Raw genomic sequence first — 20,737 nt, forward strand, 5'->3', positions numbered from 1 at the left:
TGTCGATGTTTTTAATCGGCTTAAGACTAATGCAACAAATGAAATCATTGACTCAAAATAAAAAGAAAAATTAATAAGCACAAGAACTTCTCATCAAGAGCACAATGATGTTATTCAGCCTAACAACATTAGGGTGCTTCACATTCCAAATGGTTTAACAAAGAGATTAGTTTTTATGCATCGACGGTGTAAATCAAATGTACAATACACTTTATGACTCTTGACGATAAACTCTTTACCAAGTAGATAAAATTAAAAGAAGATATATAATTTAAAAATCGAAGAACACAGAAATACTCCAATGATTATCGGCTGTGCAATCTGCGCAAATCCGCTGACTGTTTCACTTCAAGGGACACTTCGTATAACGCAGAAGGAGATTTGCTTAACGTAGAAGGAGGTGCTCGGATAGAATTTATATTAGGCTTCTTAGAAAGTTGAGATAATGCTTGAACGATGTCCCTCATTGAAGGTCGAATTTTGGAGATTTCATTGACACATTTGAATGCAAGTGAAGCCATAACATTAAGCTTATGTACATCATATTTTCCATTCAGTACCGGATCCACAATTTCTTCCCATCCAATCTTGCCCTCGCTTTCCATGGCAGCCTAATCATAACCAAAAATGAATATTTTGTAAAATACTAGCGATTAATAAATTTAATAAATAAGTGTGACGTATGATTATACATCTGTGTAAAACTTCTGTGTAATGTTATTGCATAGTTAATTAACTCAACACAATTATTATATCTTCAGATGCAGCAAAATATATGCATGCACAACAATGCGGCGAGGAATATAGAAACAAGCAAGAAGAAGGTGTTCTTACTAGTTTTACGTATTCCATGAGGCCCTGCTGTGGATTCCTGCCAGTAATAAGCTCAAAAAGTAGCACACCAAAACTATAAACATCACTTTTCGTAGTGAAGGTTCTTGTACACATATACTCGGGATCAAGATATCCAAAAGTTCCTCGGACATTTGACAAACGAGGTTTCGTCATCTCTGGTCTCGAAAGCCCAAAGTCAGTGACCTGCCCAATAATTAATAATGCACACATGAATGTTTTCAATTTCAAATATCATGGATACTTCTATTCATCTTTGTGAAACTAAATGCAAAGGTTGGTTACCTTGGCTTTCATAAACTGGTCCAGTAGAATGTTGAACGACTTGATGTCACGGTGCACAATAGGTGGATCAGCCTGCGACGAGTTGTTTATTTAGAAAAAGAAAAAACCAGAAGTAAACATGTTCTCTGATCTCAATGTGTAATGTTTATTAAAAAATCTAACAATATTTGAGTATACTATTTACCCCATAATGTAGATATTCCAACACCCTTGCAACATCTAGTGCTATGCTAAGTCTCGAATCCCAGCTCAACGGCTCATGATTATCACCTGGATCATCAACGCAAACAAAGGTAAATAAAAGCCATTGCACGGTGAAAAATATTCAGATGAAACTAATTTCTACGGAACAAAGAATGGAGCCATTGCACGGTGAAAATATGTATTCCATCGTGTAAAATGACAAGAATTGGTATCTTTCTAACCATACAAATGAGACGCAAGACTGCCATTGCTCATGTAATTGTAAAGGAGCATATGCCGTCCTCTTTCTGCAGCATATCCCACCAAACCCACAATATTTTTGTGGTGTAACCTTCCAAGTAATAAGACCTGTTTACAGGAGAGCAAACAAAGCCTTAACGAAGTGGCGACGACACAACACTAAGAATTTCTTTTGATCATTATAGTGATATTTTGTTGAAGAATAAAGCAAATTTCCGTATGGAAAAACATTAAGGAAGTGGAAAATACTTAAACTCGCTATCATCCCATCTGTTATAACATGTTTGAAGTAAAGTTTCTAAAAAATACAAAGGATCAATCGCTTTAGAATTCTTCGATCATTCAATAATTGCGAACTTTCAAAGAAAATTTCATGGACATATAGATGGAAAAATGTTGATAGAAACCTAAGTATATCATCAGGTATTACCTCAGTTAAAAATTCTTGTTCTCCTTGTCTTGAATTAGTACCAAGAACTTTAACCGCAACTGTCTCACCTGTAGGCATGATGGCTTTGTAAACAGGACCAAATGCTCCATGGCCTATGATCGTCGTGAAATTAGAAGTCGCCTTTTCTATATCTCTGGAAAAAGAGTAACAAGGTTACACAAATAGAGAAATATAAAACATAGGCACATGCCTAAATACAAGCTACTTGTTCTTTCCATACGCAGGAGCCAGGAATCGAACCCCGAACCATCTACTTGGACCAATTCATTGTTGGTAACGTTAACTATTTCTATCAAATTTAGTGCAATGAAAATCAACATACTTGTAAGAATACTTGGGAATTCCACATGCTGCATTCTTTTTCCTAAGTCCTTCTAACCATAAAGATGTGTTACTCCATTCCGATGTTCTTGGTGACTCAAAAGCCATATTGGAGTCTGATAATGATGCTGAGCTTGAATCAGACCCTTTGACATGAAGAGTAACAACCTCGGTTCTCATAGGACCGCTCTTCTCCACCTCTACGTCTACACGCTTCTTTCCAAACATGAAGAAGCAGACAAAAATTGAAAATGTCAAACCGGCTCCAACCACAAAGCCTGTGCATATTCCTATGACCAAAATCAAGAGAGTACTGCTCATCTCAAGAAAATTCAGAATCTACTAAAAACTACTTATGATTCTGCCGGTGTACCTGAAAATGCACACACAGAAACTTATAATAAGAACCAAAAATCTAAATCTTGGTGCATAACACTGGAAGATAATCCAAACAACACCTTGTTTTTGTCATCCAATATTAAGGAAAAGTTATAACTACTACATGGAATTCTATCTAGAGGCAATTTAACAGTTGTTAATTCAAATATTTTTTTCTAAAATTGCTAAACAATTTTCCTTCCGTGACTGAATGATTCGTCGTTCACTCACACTACTTAAAATAATATATCAATCACGGATCTGACTCCTCTAAAGTGAGTAACTCACTTAAGTGAGTAACTCACTTTAGAGAGTAAAGTGAGTATTACGGATCACCTATTAACGAATCAAAAGTGGATATTACGATCAAGAAAACAGCCAAATAAAAAGTGAAGCGATGTAAGAATCGTTCATTTTTTAAATAAGTATATATCATATTCATAACAAAATAACTACCATTAATTTTCTGATTTTATACTTTACTTACTTTAATGGTGTCAGATTCATCAACCACTTATACAATGGCAAAATCATGAACTCAATACAATCAGAACTAAAATTTAAACTCCCTTTGACGAATCGTCGCCTTCCAAGTTGCAAGTAAACTTAAAAAAAAAAATAAAAAAAAATACAAATCTTTAGCTTCTGGAAAAGAAAGAAATAGAGGATAAGAACAAAAACAAATGATGCATGCTATGTTGTTTCCTTATAAGTATGAAGGAAAAAAAACATTTTCCTTAAACCCTTTTACATGATCATAACATCCAATGAAATTGGTACTAAACAGAATAAACAATACATACTATGATAAACTAATACTGTTAATATAGGAAATTAAACTAGAAAATGATGTGATCATTATTATATTAAAAAATCAAAATATAAAAAGAGAAAGAGAGAGTGATAACCATAAGTAATGATGATAATGAGGGGATGGAAAATGAGTCTATTCCATGGAGAGTGTGAGAGCATGAAAATGCAGTGACAAATGATGAAATGAAACCGCTTAAACAAGTGACATGTTTTTTATTTTTATTTTTTGGAAACTTTTTTTTTACTTCAATTTTTTGGAAACCTTTTTTTTTTACTTCATTTTTTTTAGAAACTTTTTTGTTTATGGAAACTGTGACGTAGGTTTTTATCTTTTTAACAAATGCAAATGGATCTGTCAAAAAATGAAAAAAAACCAGATTATCTGGAAAAAGAACTAAAGTTAAAAAGGCTATAAATTTTGCCCATATATAAAAAACCGCTTTAAACTTTGAGATTAATGTTTGTTATGCATATCGGTATATAAAAATTGTCGGATATAACAATTTTATATTATCATCTAATAAGAATGATTTAACTTTTTATGTCATAAAAATAGAAAAAGTAAAATAAAGTGACGTAATATACATTGTCGATACATCTTTCGTTTTCTCTAAATTTATTATTAAAATTGTTGTAATTTTTCTAAAATTAAAAATATAATGTTAGTTTTTATCAATGAATAACCTTTAATGATTAATACCTTAATTGGACCTTTAACAAATTTGTATCGATTCTAAAAATATTTGTATTTATTTGTCGGAACAAACAATTAATGTCTTTCATCTGAAGAATCGATTGAATTGATCTTGTCGCATCGGCGGTATGAAATTTGGGAACAAATAAAACATATTTAAAGAAGAAATTCATCGGTTTCATAAGTTTTGAGAGAAATGGATCAAGTTAGAATGTCATAAAATATGTCACTCTTTCATGTTCAGACTATTAATCGTCGTAAGGTTCATGGCATTATCTTACCATTAAGAACCGGTGAATAATGAAATCTTCAAAAAAAAAAAAAAAAGAAGTCCCTAAATGAGTAATAAACTCACAATAAGATAAAGTACAAGAGGTATTCTATCCATCCAAAAACCGAAAGAGAGGAAACTAAAAATTAAATCAAATGAGAGGATTTATGTGTCACTCATAGAACTAACCATCCCCTTACAATCACAAAACAAATGATCTTCAACTTCCAACACACCCATGCACCAATGACGGTCTGAATTCGGGCCAAAAGTTAGGACACTGCTTGTGGGAAGGTTACCTCAATACCTCTAGCAGGAAGACAATGGAAGAAAGACTGCAAAAAAATATTTTGACCTTTGAAAGAGCCATAGAATTCCAACTTTCTTTCAATATCATCCTAGTATCCTCATCAAGGTTACACGTAGGAACAATAAGTTATTGAGAGCTAGATAGAGAGATTTGATCTAGAAATATCCAATCGGATCGAAAACTCTCTTTCGCTTATCTTGATCAATGTGATTGGAATTTCACTAACTATAGGTTTTAAAAATCGGACCGAATTGGCTAGTTGAATCGGGAACCGGAGGGGTCACCGGCCGGTGATTTGATTGTTGGACAACTATTGGTAGGAACTGGAGTGAACCAGTTAAAACCGAATATGCTATTGGTCCGTTCGAAATCCCTTCCATTCAAATTCAATGCTTATTAATTTATTTATTTTTTTAAAACAAAAACAAAAACGACACCGTTTTTAGTCTCTTTTTTAGTTTTTTTTTTTAAATTAAAATTGAAATTAAAAAGTTAGAGAGTGAGAATTGATATGATTCATATCAATACACAGTTAGATTTTTTCAAAATTTATTTTGATTTTAACTATTTTGTTGTGACTATGTTTATTCATACCTTTCTTCTAAGTTGGCCGTTGCTTTCAAAAATTCCTACTAAGTTGAAAACTTGGCGGCTAGAGGTGTATGTAATTCATGTGGGAGGTTCCGTTGTGTGTGCATTATTTGCAGGGGATAGAAACATTCAAACAAAGGTTTACTTATTCATTTTATGTCCCAAGAGGAAGTGCTATTTATTCATGCACACCCTGTACTTGTGAAAATTTCAAGGATATCCTACTTTATGTTATTTTGCACCCCATCAATATTTTACTCTGCACCCTTAATTAGATTCAAAATTATCTCACCTCATAGCTTATATTTTACTATGTATTTTTAAGAATTAGCTTCTATTGTATTAACACAAGCTCTGTTTTAAGTGTACCATGCTATCAAGTCAATCATATATATATATATTTAACTTTTACTTGATTCTTTTTCTTCTTCGTTTCTTATATATATTACTCCGATGGTTTTAAAACAAGTGTCGTTTAATTTTTTTTTACATTTTTTTTTAACTTTTACTTGATTCTTTTTCTTCCTCGTTTCTTATATATATATTACTCCCATGATTTTAAAATAAGTGTCGTTTAATTTTTCTTATATATATATTACGCGGATTTAAAAAATATAATGATGTTATTAAATTGAAAGATATACTGTTTTATTAAATTAATTTTATTTACCACTCTTTCTATCCAAAATTAAAAGCAAGAAAAAAAATCACAATTATTAAGGAAAACAAAACATGATAATTTGAAGTATGACTTTTTGTGTTTTCTTTAAAATAAGTTTTGTGGAAGATGTAAAAATAATTTTTATTAATTGTTGATTATGGGAAAAAGGAATAGAGAGAAAATTAAATGTACTTTGCATTTAATTTCATGAGAATAAGTACAAATAAATCTTGAAAATGATAAAAATTTGTCTCTTTTGTTTATAATTTGGGACAAAAAAAGTTACTTTTTTCTTTTGTTTATAAATTAAGATGGAGGGAGTATTTGCATAATATTTTGGAAGTAGTGTACACTCGATTATTTTAAATTTATGATTTCAATATGTATATATTTATGCCCTCAAAAAATAGAATAATTTTGGTGAAGTAATTTAATGATTAGAATTTCATCCTTAAAGTGAATAAGTGGAGTCCGAAATTGAATCCCGGATCTATCTTGGAGTTTAGTCTAACGCGAAATGCTAACATTATGGAGATGTATTTTTACTGCCTATTATGATTCTATCCAACTCGAGAGATTACCGTGTACATTTGCGAACAAATGATACCTGATTTATATAAATTAAGTTAAATAGTTTGAATCTTCTAACATAGGGTCTTGGATCCGCCACAATGTGTCCCTTTGCAAGGTCGATTTAGTTTGAGGAGTATATATGGTTTAATGTGGCTGAGGTGTTTCCGGGAAATATTTGATCTCATTTTGAAGGATTCTCGTCTCCTCCTAAAAGAGGAAAGAAGTCTTTTGATAGTTTGACATGCGGTGGTTTGAATTCTTTGACGAATTAAGAATGAAAAAAATTTCTCCAATAAAATGTTTGATTTGGCTAATGCAATGGAGATGATCAAATGTACTTATTGGAAGTGGTTGATGGCTAATAAATATAAATCGTTATTTTTGTATTATGGTGAAGTATTTACCCTCTAGATTGTATAGTTAGATAGTACTTTGGTTGGGGATGGTAGATGTTTCGTGAGCCTTATGTTTTGGTTGGTATTGCCTTGGCTCGTGTGTTGGTTTGAGTGCTCTCATGTATTTATCCTATGGTGATTGGTAAAATACTTCTTGTACCTTTTGCATGTTGCTATTTTTTTTACAGGTTTGCATGTTGCTATTTTTTATTTTTTTACAATTGAACAGGTTTGCATGTTGCTATTTTTTTTTACAATTGAACTGATAATCGAACCTATGATCTTTAGCATATTACCAAATCTCTCACCACTAGATTAAATGTAGTGACTTTGCATATTGCTATTTATATAAGGGTTACAAATGTCGATGTTCGAACTCCGATCATTCCATTTATTTATCTTAAATGTGGAATTTTTAGTCGGTAAAAAAAAATATTAAAAAAGGAACATATTCATTGAACTCAATTAGCAATGGGCCCCATAAAGCCAACAGTAATACACCAGGCCGCCACATGTCCTAAGCATAATCTAGGATTCTACTATTTTCTCTATCCAATCCAACGACGACAAACTACTTTCCGTATACGTGGCAAACATCCCATGGACAACTACAAATAAACCGTAAAGCACACAAACACCCCCTCCCAACTCCCAAAAAAAAAAATCGAAAATTTGCACTCAATCAAACAAACACATATCATTCTTCATCATCCCTTCTCTCTCACTCTCTTCACTTTTTTTTTCCCTTTTCGTTTTCGCACCCAAAAAAAAAAAAAAAATTCACTAATCGCGTTCCTTCGTTTTCGTCCTCACTCTCATTACTTTCACTGATTCATAATCAACAACAAAATCACCCTGAAATTTACTAATTACGATTTTGTTTTTTTTTTTTTTTTGTAATTTTTTTTTTGTGAGGAAGAGTGAGAAGGGGAAGAATGTCGAAGAAGAAAGTGAGTGGAAGCACCATGACGTTGAAGGACTTCCATGGCGGTTCTATTCCATCTGATCTCCCTCTCCCTTCTGCTCCCGGCGTGTATGTATAATCATCTATTTCTATTCTTTTCATATCAACGATCTATTTTCTAATTTTTTTACTTTACTTTCATTCGTAATTTGTTTATTCATATAGTTGTTGTGTAAATTAATAATTAAAATTTGATTTTGGTGTATGGGAGAAAATTACTAATTAGATCTATGACTTTTAATTGATCATGCTTTTTTTATTTTTTTTTAAAATTTAATTGTTTTTATATTGTTTGGTGTGATCACTATGATGAGTTATTTAAATTGATGGATCTGTTTATGCAAAGAGAGTGTGATGAATCATGATTTACTCTTTTTGTGTTTTTTTTTTTTTTTTTAATTAATTTATTTTTTGTACAGAACTGTGAGGCCTTCGGATCGTGCGCCTGCATCGTGGGGAACACCGATGGGGAGGCCGGATCATTGGTCTAGGCCCCACACGTCGCCTGCGACTAGGCATTATGATGATAAATCGTTGTTTCTTCCACATACTGCCCCGATTGGTAGGAATTTTGATGAGGATGAGAGAAAGCCGTTGGATGGTAGTTCGGCTCCGAGGAGAACTATTAGTGATGAGAGTATTCGTGCTCCTCTGCCTTCTCGTGTTGAGGTGAAGAGAAGCAGTTCATTGAGCAGACAAGTGGGTCCTGTGTCCCCTGTTGGGAATGTTAATTCGTACTCGGCCAGGCTTACTGAGACAGTAGCAGTTCATGGGGGAACTAATTCTCAGAGTTTTGGAGTTAGTAAGGAACATGGATCGTCTACTGGTGGTGGTCATCCAAATGTGTGGTCGATGAGGAAGGAGGTGGCAGGTGCTGTTGAGTCGGAACAATCTGCTTGGTCTAGTGCTAATGCTGTTTCCAAATTGGCTCATGCAAGTGCCCTTGATAAGGTGTCTTCTGGCAGATGGCAGTCAGTCCATTATCAGACAGACGTGGAGGTGATTAGACCTTCTGAAGTGGAGAGTAGACCGCATGCATTTATTAATAGCAATAGGATAGATACAGTGGGTGAAAAGGGGAATTCTGATGAAATGCTAGCAAGACATGCTGAAAGGGGTTTAGTTATTGATAACCAGATGCAAGGTGGTAGGAATGAGTTATTCGAACATGAAAGGTCTGGGGTTTCAAAATATTCAGATGTACGACCGAGAAGTGCAGTGCAATTTTCTGATGGGATTCATTCTGCTCGAACTGATAGCAAAGTAGTTGGCTCCGAATCGCCACACCATATAGCTTCTGAACCAGTTGAGCGACCTAAACTTAAGTTGTTGCCTAGAACAAAGCCACTGGAAAGTTCAGAACCTCCTGTTACAGAACACACACAGGTAGGTATTCACATATTCAACTTATGAGTTTCAGTTTTTATACATTCTTTTATTAACATTTGGAATTCTCTCATTTGCTCTTCATGTTAGGTATATCGTCAAGTTAATGATTCTAGCCATGTTGAACCTGTTTATCAGGGACATGGACATGGACATGCCAATTTTGTGAAGCCTGTTTCTGCTGGAACTGAGAGTGGGAAGGATCTAGGACAGCGTCCAAAGCTGAATCTGAAACCTCTGAAGCCCCGACCTGAGGTCCATGAACAGTCAGAAGGAAACAAGGAAAGAGACAGGTCAGTTACATGAGACAGTGGGTTGAGAAGTTTTTTCAGTGTTGCTATATATTTATTTTGTGGTGGGTGTTTGGATGTGTTGTTAATAATGCTAGTTGATTCAACCTACCTTGAACTGTAGCCATAGGTCTACTTCCACAGGCTAAAGATATTGAAATTTGAAAATATGCTATGGTTAATGAAGACCACAATAAGTGACTGCTACCACTTAAAAAACCCCAATCCTAATAATCACAATACACCGAATTTACTGAATTTGGAAAATAAGTGCATACTCAGCTTTTCAGGCCAGATCATATATCAGGTCAAGTTTAAAAGTGCATACAAGCCACTTATATAATGAATAGTTAGAGATCTAGGTTGTTTATGGTAATGCGAGAACATTCGTTCATGTGAGTATGAGGTTGGATGTTTTCTTTACGAGAAAGGAGATTCTCCTTCACTGAACTGATATTTTTCTAGCACATTCCAGAAGGACGGAGGATGTTTTTATCCCAAGTCCCCAGTACTTACAGAAATGCTAAACTGTATAGATTAATTTAGCTCAAAAATCATGGAGCATTACTTGGTTTTTCCGGAATGGTGTTACTATTTCCCACCCATCCTCCCTTGTATGGTTAATTTTTCGGACAAAATCATTTGTACTAAACAGCGGCACTTAAAAGTTAAAACTCACCACACATATACCAACACCCAACAACAACCAAGCCTTATCCCACTATGTAGGGTTGACACATTTACCAACAACCATACTCTTAAAATATATAAGAAACATGTTATACTTTCTGAAATAATATAAAAATTTCATTTACAGTAACGAATGGGAAGGTGTGTGTTTCAAGATCAAGGCCCTTATTTTTATATGTGTATGTGTAAGGGTGGGGTGATGCTTACTTCACCATTCTTGTTGTCCGTTAAGTTGGAATTGTGGAAAATAATAGAAGGTGGACTGTGGTTTTGTTAATTTTAAAGGCTATGAATCACATAACAGCTGTGTGCTTACTAAATGGAAAGTAGGAAGGTGAGACAAAGGAGGAATAGTGGTTAATTGTGATTATAAGCTTAAATGAGTTTATTAGATTTAAGAAATGGTAGATTGTAGAGTACCCAACTTTCTCCTGTATTAACATTTTTTAAAAAATAAATGTACTTTTCAGTTTTAGTCACTCTTTATTTGAACTCCTTGGAATTATATTTAATGTCTAAAATAAGGAGACATTTTATAATTACATGGCTCATTTGCAACTTTGTACATTGTAAGTTTTTGTTGAAGTCCAGGACGACATTTTATAACTCATTGGAATTGACCATTGAATTAGAATTGAGCCCTTAGATTCCAAATTTCATCTTTTTTATGCCCTTTAGTGTATTAACCAAGGAATTGAAAAAATTAAACAGTGCCATATGTATGCTTTTATTTGTGTGATTATGAGGAATGTTTCATGTTTTCTTTTGTGAATTGTCTTTATGGATATGATTGCCGGTGAGCCTCACAATGGTCCAACTTTGTGATTTCTTAAATTCTTGAAACTTTTGGCGAATGCTTGATATGTTTGGGCTGCTTTCAGAAAGTTTATTTGGTTAGTTGTCCAATGCTTCCCGTTTAATAATGGAACAACTGATGCAAATGTTTCAGGAATGCTTTATTTGGTGGAGCTCGCCCTCGAGAATTAGTAAGTTGTTTCATTTATTTATAATCCTGAATACAAGTTAAAATTAATGCTTTATCAATTTTTGGCCAATGAATCCTCTCCTGTGGGTGAGAGAGAGAAAATAAATAATGAAGAGTGAAATTTATGAGACAGATTGAGAGTGGAGAGGGGATGGATGGAGAGGATCCAACCCCAATTTTTTGTCTGTCGTGAGCAGGGGATAGTAGTTTCACATATGTTCATTTTTTGTCCGGTTAAAATCTCTTTATCCTTGCTTTGATGGAACCCCCCCACTGCCACTATTTATGTGGCTGCTTAAAATGTCTCGTATAGGGCCAAATGCATCAACTGACATCACTTGATGTTACTTATTGTTGTCATGCGCAGATCACAAAAAAATAGCGGGTTCTTCCAATTCTGCTACGCAATAGTGCTATAGGTCCGCTATTTGACAACATTTTGTATTAAATAATGTATAGCAGAATAATAGTAATTTATCCGAATTCTGTTAAATTATAGCGCAATAGCTGCTATTTAACAACACTAATGTTACTCTCATCTTTCCATCAGGTTTTGAAGGAGCGAGGGGTTGATGATGTTGCAATAAAAAACTATGATGTGGTTGAGAGTCCAAATCGGTAAGAACTTGTTTTTTGTTTGTTTGTTTGTATTCTATGATGTGGTGACCCAAGTCTGATTGTATGCCTTTCAATAATTATGCATTTTGTAGGGTTGAACACAATATTCCGAGGTCCGAGAAACTTCATGATCATTCGGTCCAAACTCGATATGGTGAAAAAACTGAGGATGGTCTCAATCAAAGAACAGGCAGAAAACCTGAAAGGAAGGAGCAAAAGGTAGATGGCGACAGGGCTCTTGGACAGAGGAAGAATTGGCGCAGCGGTGATAATAGCAATAATAATCGGCGAAATCCGAGGGAAACCGAAAGGCAGCAAGTCCCCGAGAGGCCCCCTTCACCTGAAACTTGGCGCAAGCCTGTGGAATCATCTCAAGGTGCTGGTGGCCCACGCTACGGTAGAGGAGCTTCAGCGGTTGAACTTGCCCAAGCATTCTCAAAATCTGTATCGGACCCCAAAGTAAATGATCGGTTTTCAGGTCAAAGGGGCTTGAACTCTGGCAGGAATCAAATGCCCTTTTCACGGCTTGTTGGTCCTACTTCAAGGCCTCAGATCAATGGTTATTAAGTCTTTGGTGGAAAATTGGGACTCCTCAGAGACCTTTCGTTTTCTTCTTGGAGACAGCATTTGTTTCATGCAAACTGTGGAATTGCTGAACATTCCATGGAGACAGCATTTCTTTTCCTCTCTTTCATGAACATGAGTGAGAGGATTAAATCGGTTGCTAGTTGCAATGCAATTGTTATGACGATGTCTATTTACAATCGCCATGTTTACTTGTTTTTAATTCACTCGTATCATTCTCTAACAAAACACAATTTATTTGTTTTACTTCGTCTTTGTGGTCAGAGGAGAAAAACCGTGATTATAGCATGTAATTTGTTCTTTTTAGCTGACTAGTCTTGCTTCTATCTTGGGTAATTTATGAACATGATTATAGAATTCACATTCAAAAATAATTCTGTAGTTTTCAGCATATTTCATGTTTATCTGTTTTTCGAGCATAATACAAGAGTCAATTTTATTTTAAATATTATACTAACATCAGCGACAAATCAACATGTAATAAGCTGAGATGCTCTCTGATGTCACTCTTGTATTACTTATGCCACAATGACAAAAAGCACTTGTTCCTTGTCTATTTTCAATTTAGACGGTTATTATTTGTTGAGTTGTTTATTTTTTCTCTTTTCTTTTCATAACAACAAAGGGGTCAAAACCTAAAAAACTACAAAGCAACTAAATGGAGAGGGAGACACTCTTAAATTTCCACTAATATTAGCCAGCCAGCACGTCTGCACATCTATTCAACTACGTGAGATCTTTAATCTTATTCATGACATTCCAACTCGATACACATTTCATGTTATCATTCTATTTTGATCTCACATTAAGCATGTTATTTTATATTTTATGGACGACAAATTATATGATATTTAATTATCATATCATATTTAAAGTAAATTTAAAAAGATAAGAATTTCAGTGGATTACTTCATCTAAGACAAAAAAAAAAGTACATGTCACAGCAAAATCAGTTTCCAGCAATAATATTTTACTATGACTCAAATTAGGTTTGAGATAGACAAAGACATTTGACTTTCAAGTCATTTTTTTAGACAAAACTAAGCCGGTTTCTAAAAATTATATTTCACTATTTTATTTTCATTTATTTATTATATTATTTTAAAAAAAATCTCAACAAATCCTTACCAAAAAATAAAAAAACTCAACAAACATCTATGATGATATAATATATAAGTAAATAATGTATAAAACTTTTTACATTATCAATATCAAGTAATCTTTGATTTTTTTTTTGTCAAGTAGTCTAAATGACAAGACTCACATATTTAAATGTGGAAAAATGTGGAATCCGGAGTTCGAATCCTGACCACTTCAATAATGTCCCTGATAGCCACCATTTGAGTTAGATATCTTTGATTTTATTTATTTATTTATTTATTTATTTATTTATTTATTTATTTATGTTGTATGTTATCCAAATTTCTTTTTATTTTTTTATGTAGATAGACGGAATAACATTACAATCTCGGAAGATTTAATATAAAAAAAATCGAGCAAAACAAAGTAACAAACAGCTATAATAGATGGACTGGGCAATGGGCTTAGAGGCAAATCCAACTAGCCCAATTAATATAAGAAAGAATATTAAGCCCACATCCAGAAAGATCTAAAACGCCCCATTAGGCGATACGAGGCCAAGGCGTGATCAATAATCACGTGTCAATATCCAGAAAATAGATTTAGTATTATTGTAAATATCTCCTTCTTCCCTGTGTGAATGGTCGACCTGAGAAGGAAGAAACCAACTTCCCATAACCGCCATAGCTTGGAGACCAAGGTTCTCATCCCTACTTTCACGCTGTGTTACCAAAGAAGGCGCTGTGGACCGGATTTCTAGGAATCCTTGCTTGGAGAAGAAGACTAGATGCTCTATAAATAGCTCCATACTTTCATTTGTAAGGAGATCCGAATTCTGACTTAAAAAACTCCCAGGGTTGTTGGGATTGAACCAAGTGTAACCGCATCATTTAATCAATAATACAAACCCCTTTGAGTTTTTACCAGAACATTTTGGCGCCCACCGTGGGGCTGCGGTAAAATCATTTGATCCCAGCCTATCACAGCAACTAGACGAAAAATCAAACATTTTCACATGGCTGGAGAGCATGGAAATAACGACAGTTCTAGCGTTAACACCTTGCAAGCCGCCGTGGTAGAAATACGACGCTTACAGACCCAGATCGCGGCCATCGAAGCCGAAAGAACACATGAGAAAGAAAAAGCGAAAATGATTTCAGAGGAGGAGAAGGGAGAGAGCGCATTTCAGAGAATTCGCCATAAAGCAAAGGGCCGCTAGGCGTTATAATACGAGAGTCAAACAAAGAAGTTTTCAAGAAGGCGATCTAGTGTTGAAAAGACCCATGGGAAAGGATAAAGGAGGGAAGTTTGCGGCAAACTGGGAAGGCCCCTTTCGGGTGCAAGAAGCCTTTGAAGGAGGAGCATATCGTTTAGAGACTATGGAAGGAAGAACCCTCCCAGGACATGGAACATAGCAAACTTGAAGTTCTACTACAGCTAGTTACGGAGCATCACGCCACTGTTGGAAGAATAAGTAAATTCATTCCTTTTCAGCACTATTTTAATGATGTATAAGAACCATTTGCATTAATAAATAAAAACAACGAGACACTCTTTTCCCTTGTGCAAACTAGGGTTTTTATCGAGGCTCATTGAATTTCAAAATTTTAGTAGTTTTTATTTTATTACACATGTTTTCTTACACACTCAAAACATTTACGTCAATCAAGGTCAACCTGATTAAATTATGAACTCTGAATAAAAAGAAATTAAATCAGGGTTGAGAGGCCTTGGCGTCACCCGTAGGGGGCGTCAGAAACAGAAATTAAATCAGGGTTGAGAGGCCTTGGCGTCACCCGTAGGGGGCGTCAGAAACAGAAATTAAATCAGGGTTGAGAGGCCTTGGCGTCACCCGTAGGGGGCGTCAGAAACAGAAATTAAATCAGGGTTGAGAGGCCTTGGCGTCACCCGTAGGGGGCGTCAGAAACAGAAATTAAATCAGGGTTGAGAGGCCTTGGCGTCACCCGTAGGGGGCGTCAGAAACAGAAATTAAATCAGGGTTGAGAGGCCTTGGCGTCACCCGTAGGAGGCGTCAGAAACAGAAATTAAAACAAGGTTGAAAGGCCCTGACGTCACCCGTAGGGGACGTCAAGAACAGAAAATAAAACAAGGTTGAAAGGCCCTGACGTCACCCGTAGGGGACGTCAAGAACAGAAAATAAAACAAGGTTGAAAGGCCCTGGTGTCACCCGTAGGGGACGTCAAGAACAGAAAATATACAGCGTAGAAAGGCAGGGTTATTAGCACCACACAAAGTCAAAAAAGGACGATTCACCATAACGACAGGTCATAAGATTCTAAAGGCAAGAAGGACACAACCAAACCGCTCGTCATGCAGCGAAACAAGGCGACATATCGCCATACCAGCTACAATCGCCAAAAGACAACAGGTATAAACTTATTCTCGAACGGCTCATAATTATGTTAAAACGTCAAAGACATCACAGATGTAAGGATAAAAGTTTCCAAAGCAAGAAGGATAGGAGGCGTCATCTAATAGCATACTATCAAAATGATCCGCAAAATTATAACGAAATCAGGCAAATAAAGACATTAAATAAAGACCCAATAAAGGGCAAGTTGTTCAAAGCCACGAAAGGGCATACAAAGTAGTTACAAGAAGCCACAGAAGGGCAAGAACAAGTTCATTACAATAAAAGGAAAGAAGGCGTTCATTCAGGAGGAACATAAGGGACGAGCTTTCCATCAACTATCTGCTTCATTGCATCGGCCTCGCCTAGGCGCTCAGCATCCAAATCAGGAAAGAGCAACTTAACCTGCTCGATCGCAAAGGCGAAGCCTTCATCATATTGGTTGGCTGCACAAAGTTGAAGCTCGTTGATGTCATTTTCCAACCTAGTCTTCTCATCAGCCAAGGTCCCAACAGAGAGCACCGCCTCATCTTTCTCCTTGGAAAGCTTGGAAAGCTTCTCAACCTGGGCAGCAGCATTCTCCTTGAGCTTTGCCTCAGAGGCGGCGTAGCTTTCTTTGACCTTCGCCAGTTTCTCTTCGTAATCTTTCCTCAACCTCTCTGCCTCGCCCTCCCGTTCTTCCTTCAACTTTTTGATGTCATCCTCCAGCTTCGCCTTAGTTTCAGAATACCTCTTCTCAATATCAGCGAGATTATCATCAACCATCTTCACTTTTTGCCTCGCCTCTAGAACCTCTTGCTCCTGGCGGTTTGTCAGCAGATAATTAAGAAGAGTACCCTTGACTTCATACTCTAAGGCCTTCTTCCTCAGGTCTTCCGTCGAAGTGTTGGTGAACCGAGTCATGTCACCCACCATGGTTACTCCTCTCTCGATAAACTCCAGAGGATCGAAGGAGCTCCAGGAAAGGGGCGCAGCGGCTTCAACGTCTTGAGCAGGAGGCTGAGAAGAACTGGAAGCCGCGCCTTTTCCCTTGTCAGCACCCCCAGCCTTTTGAGTAATCTTCTCTACCTTTTGTTTTTTGGAAGGAGGAGGTTCAACACCCTCGGTTCCCACTGCTCCAGAATCTGCTTTCCCCGGGATCTCGATACGGATCCGCCCATCATGTTTCTTTTTGCTCCGCCCCTCTTTAGTAACAGCCTCCTCCACTTGCAGCTGTTTCAGTGGGTCAATCACGGCGACAGCAGGATTGGCTTTTTGCTGGCGAGCCTTAGCCAAGAATGCCAGTCTCTCCTCATTAGAGATAGTCCTCATTCTCTCTGAAAAAATAAAAGAGACAAAGAAACACAAGTTAGCAATAAGGCGAGATCAACATTAAACAGAAGTAGAAAAATACCAAATTCATTACTTACGTAAATACTCTGTCAGGGCTTCACTATTACCCTCACACCTAAGAATGTCAGCGGTATCCATGAGAACGTAAGAATCAAGAAAGTTGACAGTATCTTGTTCAAAATCACTCAAGGCCTCAAAGACGGCTCCCTTGATAAGCCTAGGGTTATCGGTCCAGTAGAAGGGAAATAGAGGATCTTCTACTTCATCATACATCAGATCCGGGAGCTGATCGCCACCGCGAACCCGAAAGAAAGAATTCTTAAAGTTCTTGAAGTTGGAGGCATAAAGACTCAGAAGGCGACGGTTAGGTTGACTGCTAAGGGAAACCAAAGTCTGAGGTTTCAAGTTTTTTATGTGGTAAAATGAGAAAAAAACGCCAATTGAGGGTGCCAATTCAAAACCTACGCACATCACCTCAAAGGCTTTTACAAAGGCCCAACTATTAGGATGGAGTTGGGTGGGGGCGACGTTGAGAACCCTCAACATTTCCGCCTCAAAGGAAGTGAAAGGCAACCAGATGTTGAGAGGTTGAATCACGCCAGTATAAAGGTAAAAATAATCGGGCGGGGTGTCATTCTTGGAAAACACGAACTCATCTTCTCTGACAGGCTCGGTAATAATAGAACCTTCATGTCGGGGGTCAGAAAGTTTGACGGCTTTCCTAAAGCTCCTCACCATTTCCACACTAGTATACTTCGAAGGAACTTCCATGGTGACTGGAGTGTAGTCAGCAACGACCAGATCTCGGCAGGGGTTCTTCCGCTTTCCTGTGAAAGAGGAAGGGGAGATTATGACATAATCACTGTCATTACCACTATCACTACTGCTATCACTATCACTACTACTACTCCCAACATCAAAACCCCACAATTCCGAATAAAACCCCCGGCTATTAAGAACGCCGTTAGCCCTAGTATAGTGGGCGCGAACTTGTTGCGCCCATTCGAGATAACTAGGAGAAGAAATAGGAACTCTCCCCTCATTCTCATCTAACTCCCTCAAGATAACCATTGTTCTAAGCCTAATTAGAGAAATTAGGGTTCCTACTCAGAACAGACCTAATTAACGAAAAGAAGAAAGGTATGAAATGAAATACCTTATGAAACGGATGAAGACCTCGAAGCAAGGAGATAAAGTCGTCTTAAAACGGAGACCATTGAGAACCTTTATCAGAAGAATGAAGAAGAGAGCGTAACTGGATCAAGACGGGAGTAGAAGATTTTGCAGAAGAAGTAAAGGAAAAAAGAAAGAGTAAAACCCCTATTTATAAGACTTTGGTCCTAACAGTTAACTTGAAGCTGTAAGGTTCGAACGAGTAGTATCTTATACATCGTCGGATCGCGTACGTGTCAAAGCGCGTATCTCGAGAGTAAACTATAGAAGATTTATCGTCAGATAATTAACTATAACGCCTACAGGCGGGTAGAGAGGCGCCTTTAATTAAACGGTCACGCCAGGACTAATTATCTCGCCGGATAAAAGTTTGATTCGCCTTCTAGGGCGCAACAAAAATAGTCGGAATAGCGCCCAAAGAGAAGAAGTCAAAGACAAGGAAAAAGCAAAATATAAAGACAACACATTCAGGTCAAAACAGGAAAAGGAATCTTTATTAATGGCGGAAAATAAAGGTACAACGAGGGGAAACCAAGTTACAAAAAAAAAAAAAAAACTAGTCCTAAAAAGTCCTATCACTCGGATTCCGAATCCTTCTGCACAGGCTCAGGAAGCGTCATCTTGGATTCCACGGTAATCCGGGATCCATCTTCTTCACCCGACGAAGAAACACGAGAAGAAGGCTCGGGAGGAACATACGTCTCCAGAAACGAAACGTAATCCCCATCAGCGCTATCAGAATCAGAGGTATCAGAGGAAAGAATGATAACCTCCACCTTTTTGACCTCTTTAGCCCTTCGGGAACGAGTGGAGTTCGAAGTGGTTATCTCCACCTTTTTCTTCCTTCGCTGAGATTGAGGCTTCTCAGCAATGAATGTTTTAGCATTTCCCCTTTCCATCGTAAGGATTCAGAACAAGTTGATGAAAATGTGAGTTTAGCGTTTGATATTTATAGCCGATTATGCTTAACCCTAGCATCGTTATTAACGGTCATAATTAATGCTTGGACGTTCATAACCACTTTGGTTTGACTGTCTCGAAAAGCGTCATTTTTATATTTCCAAGAAGTCAAGATTTGACCCACTTAAGTAATCGAAAAATTGCAAAAAAGGAGGCGATACTAGCAGAAATAAAAGAACAGCACATAAGGAAAATAAACTGCTCAAAATTCAAATTTTGGTGAAGGAAATACAACGGAAGCAAAAGTGCGAAATGAAAACAACAAGGGTCCCAAAATGCGGAAGCAAATTACAAACACTAGAAAGAAAAGCACAAATGGAAAGATGAGCAAACAAAAGACTTCATGGCATGGTAGAACTCCCCAATTCACCAGCATCGGCAACGGCGACACGATGCATTTCCTCCAATGCCCGTTTCACCCTCTTCGCCTTCACCATGTTTTCGTCAATAGGCTTCAAATCCTCTCTCAGCTCGCCCTGTTTATCCAAAAGGTCCACCAGAGAGTGACGCCTTGAAATTAGCTTAGCAACATCATCCCTAATTTCGCCCTGAAGGGCCCTCTTTCTCTTCGCAAGAGGCTTCATTTCCTTGTTCAGCATCGCCAAACGGTCGTCCACTCTCCGTTCCTCATTAAAGCATATTCCTAAGATCTCCTCCTGCACACCCATGGTCTCCTTTGTAATCTCTATCTGGCTATCAACAGCTTCAGTGACTTCGGTATGACATTCCTTGACGTTTTCCACAGCAATCACAAAGGATGCGTTATCCTTCAACTCCTTCTCCAGACGCATCACACTGTCAAGGAAACGTTTCTCCTCCTTGGTCAACCTCCAGCAATAATCATTCAGCTCTTTGACGAATTCTGAGAACTCACCAAAATCGTCCATTAAGTCCTCCGTACTTAGGGTCAGCATACGCCGGAGCCGCTTAATGACGGGGGAAGCAGGAGATTGACCACATTCGAAGGGAGGATTTTTAGGAGACATACTGCGGAAACAATATTTTTAAGCAAGCAGATGAGAAGTGATGGCTTGATCCTCTCATCGAATGCTTCATTTATAGAGGAAAAATCCCATCGTGGCTGCAGGAAGTGGAGAGACGGTTATTAGATATGGAGCGTAAATAGACGAACGTGTATCAGAAAATGGGTAAGGACGTGACGAGATTTATCTCGTGCCAAAAAATTCTAGAGGGAAAATTTGAATCATATTCAAGCATTTCATTCCTACGAATTTCATGCTTGGGGGGCTGTGGACTGGGCAAT

At 37.0% G+C, this 20,737-nt stretch overlaps 1 protein-coding gene and 1 pseudogene across 1 annotated transcript; one reads left to right on the top strand and one right to left on the bottom strand.

Moving 5' to 3' along the window:
* Nucleotides 1–187: 187 nt before the first annotated feature.
* Nucleotides 188–3,698, bottom strand: LOC123918150 (annotated as a pseudogene).
* A 3,982-nt stretch (nt 3,699–7,680) lies between these two features.
* On the top strand, nt 7,681–12,948 carry LOC123918151. The gene is made up of 6 exons (XM_045970126.1): nt 7,681–8,072; nt 8,423–9,389; nt 9,480–9,682; nt 11,319–11,355; nt 11,905–11,972; nt 12,065–12,948. The coding sequence occupies exons 1-6, from the start codon at nt 7,975–7,977 to the stop codon at nt 12,537–12,539; spliced, it is 1,848 nt and encodes a 615-aa protein (XP_045826082.1). The 5' UTR covers nt 7,681–7,974; the 3' UTR covers nt 12,540–12,948.
* Nucleotides 12,949–20,737: the final 7,789 nt, after the last annotated feature.

This window comes from Trifolium pratense, linkage group LG3 (genome assembly GCF_020283565.1).
Source record: "Trifolium pratense cultivar HEN17-A07 linkage group LG3, ARS_RC_1.1, whole genome shotgun sequence".
Lineage (NCBI taxonomy): Eukaryota > Viridiplantae > Streptophyta > Magnoliopsida > Fabales > Fabaceae > Trifolium > Trifolium pratense.

What these genes read in the sequence shown, in the direction of transcription:
- LOC123918151 (XM_045970126.1), top strand. Translation starts at nt 7,975, where the DNA reads ATGTCGAAGAAGAAAGTGAGTGGAAGCACCATGACGTTGAAGGACTTC. An exon ending in CTGTTACAGAACACACACAG is followed by an intron (nt 9,390 to 9,479) that starts GTAGGTATTCAC and finishes TCTTCATGTTAG; the next exon opens with GTATATCGTCAAGTTAATGA. An exon ending in GAGCTCGCCCTCGAGAATTA is followed by an intron (nt 11,356 to 11,904) that starts GTAAGTTGTTTC and finishes TCTTTCCATCAG; the next exon opens with GTTTTGAAGGAGCGAGGGGT.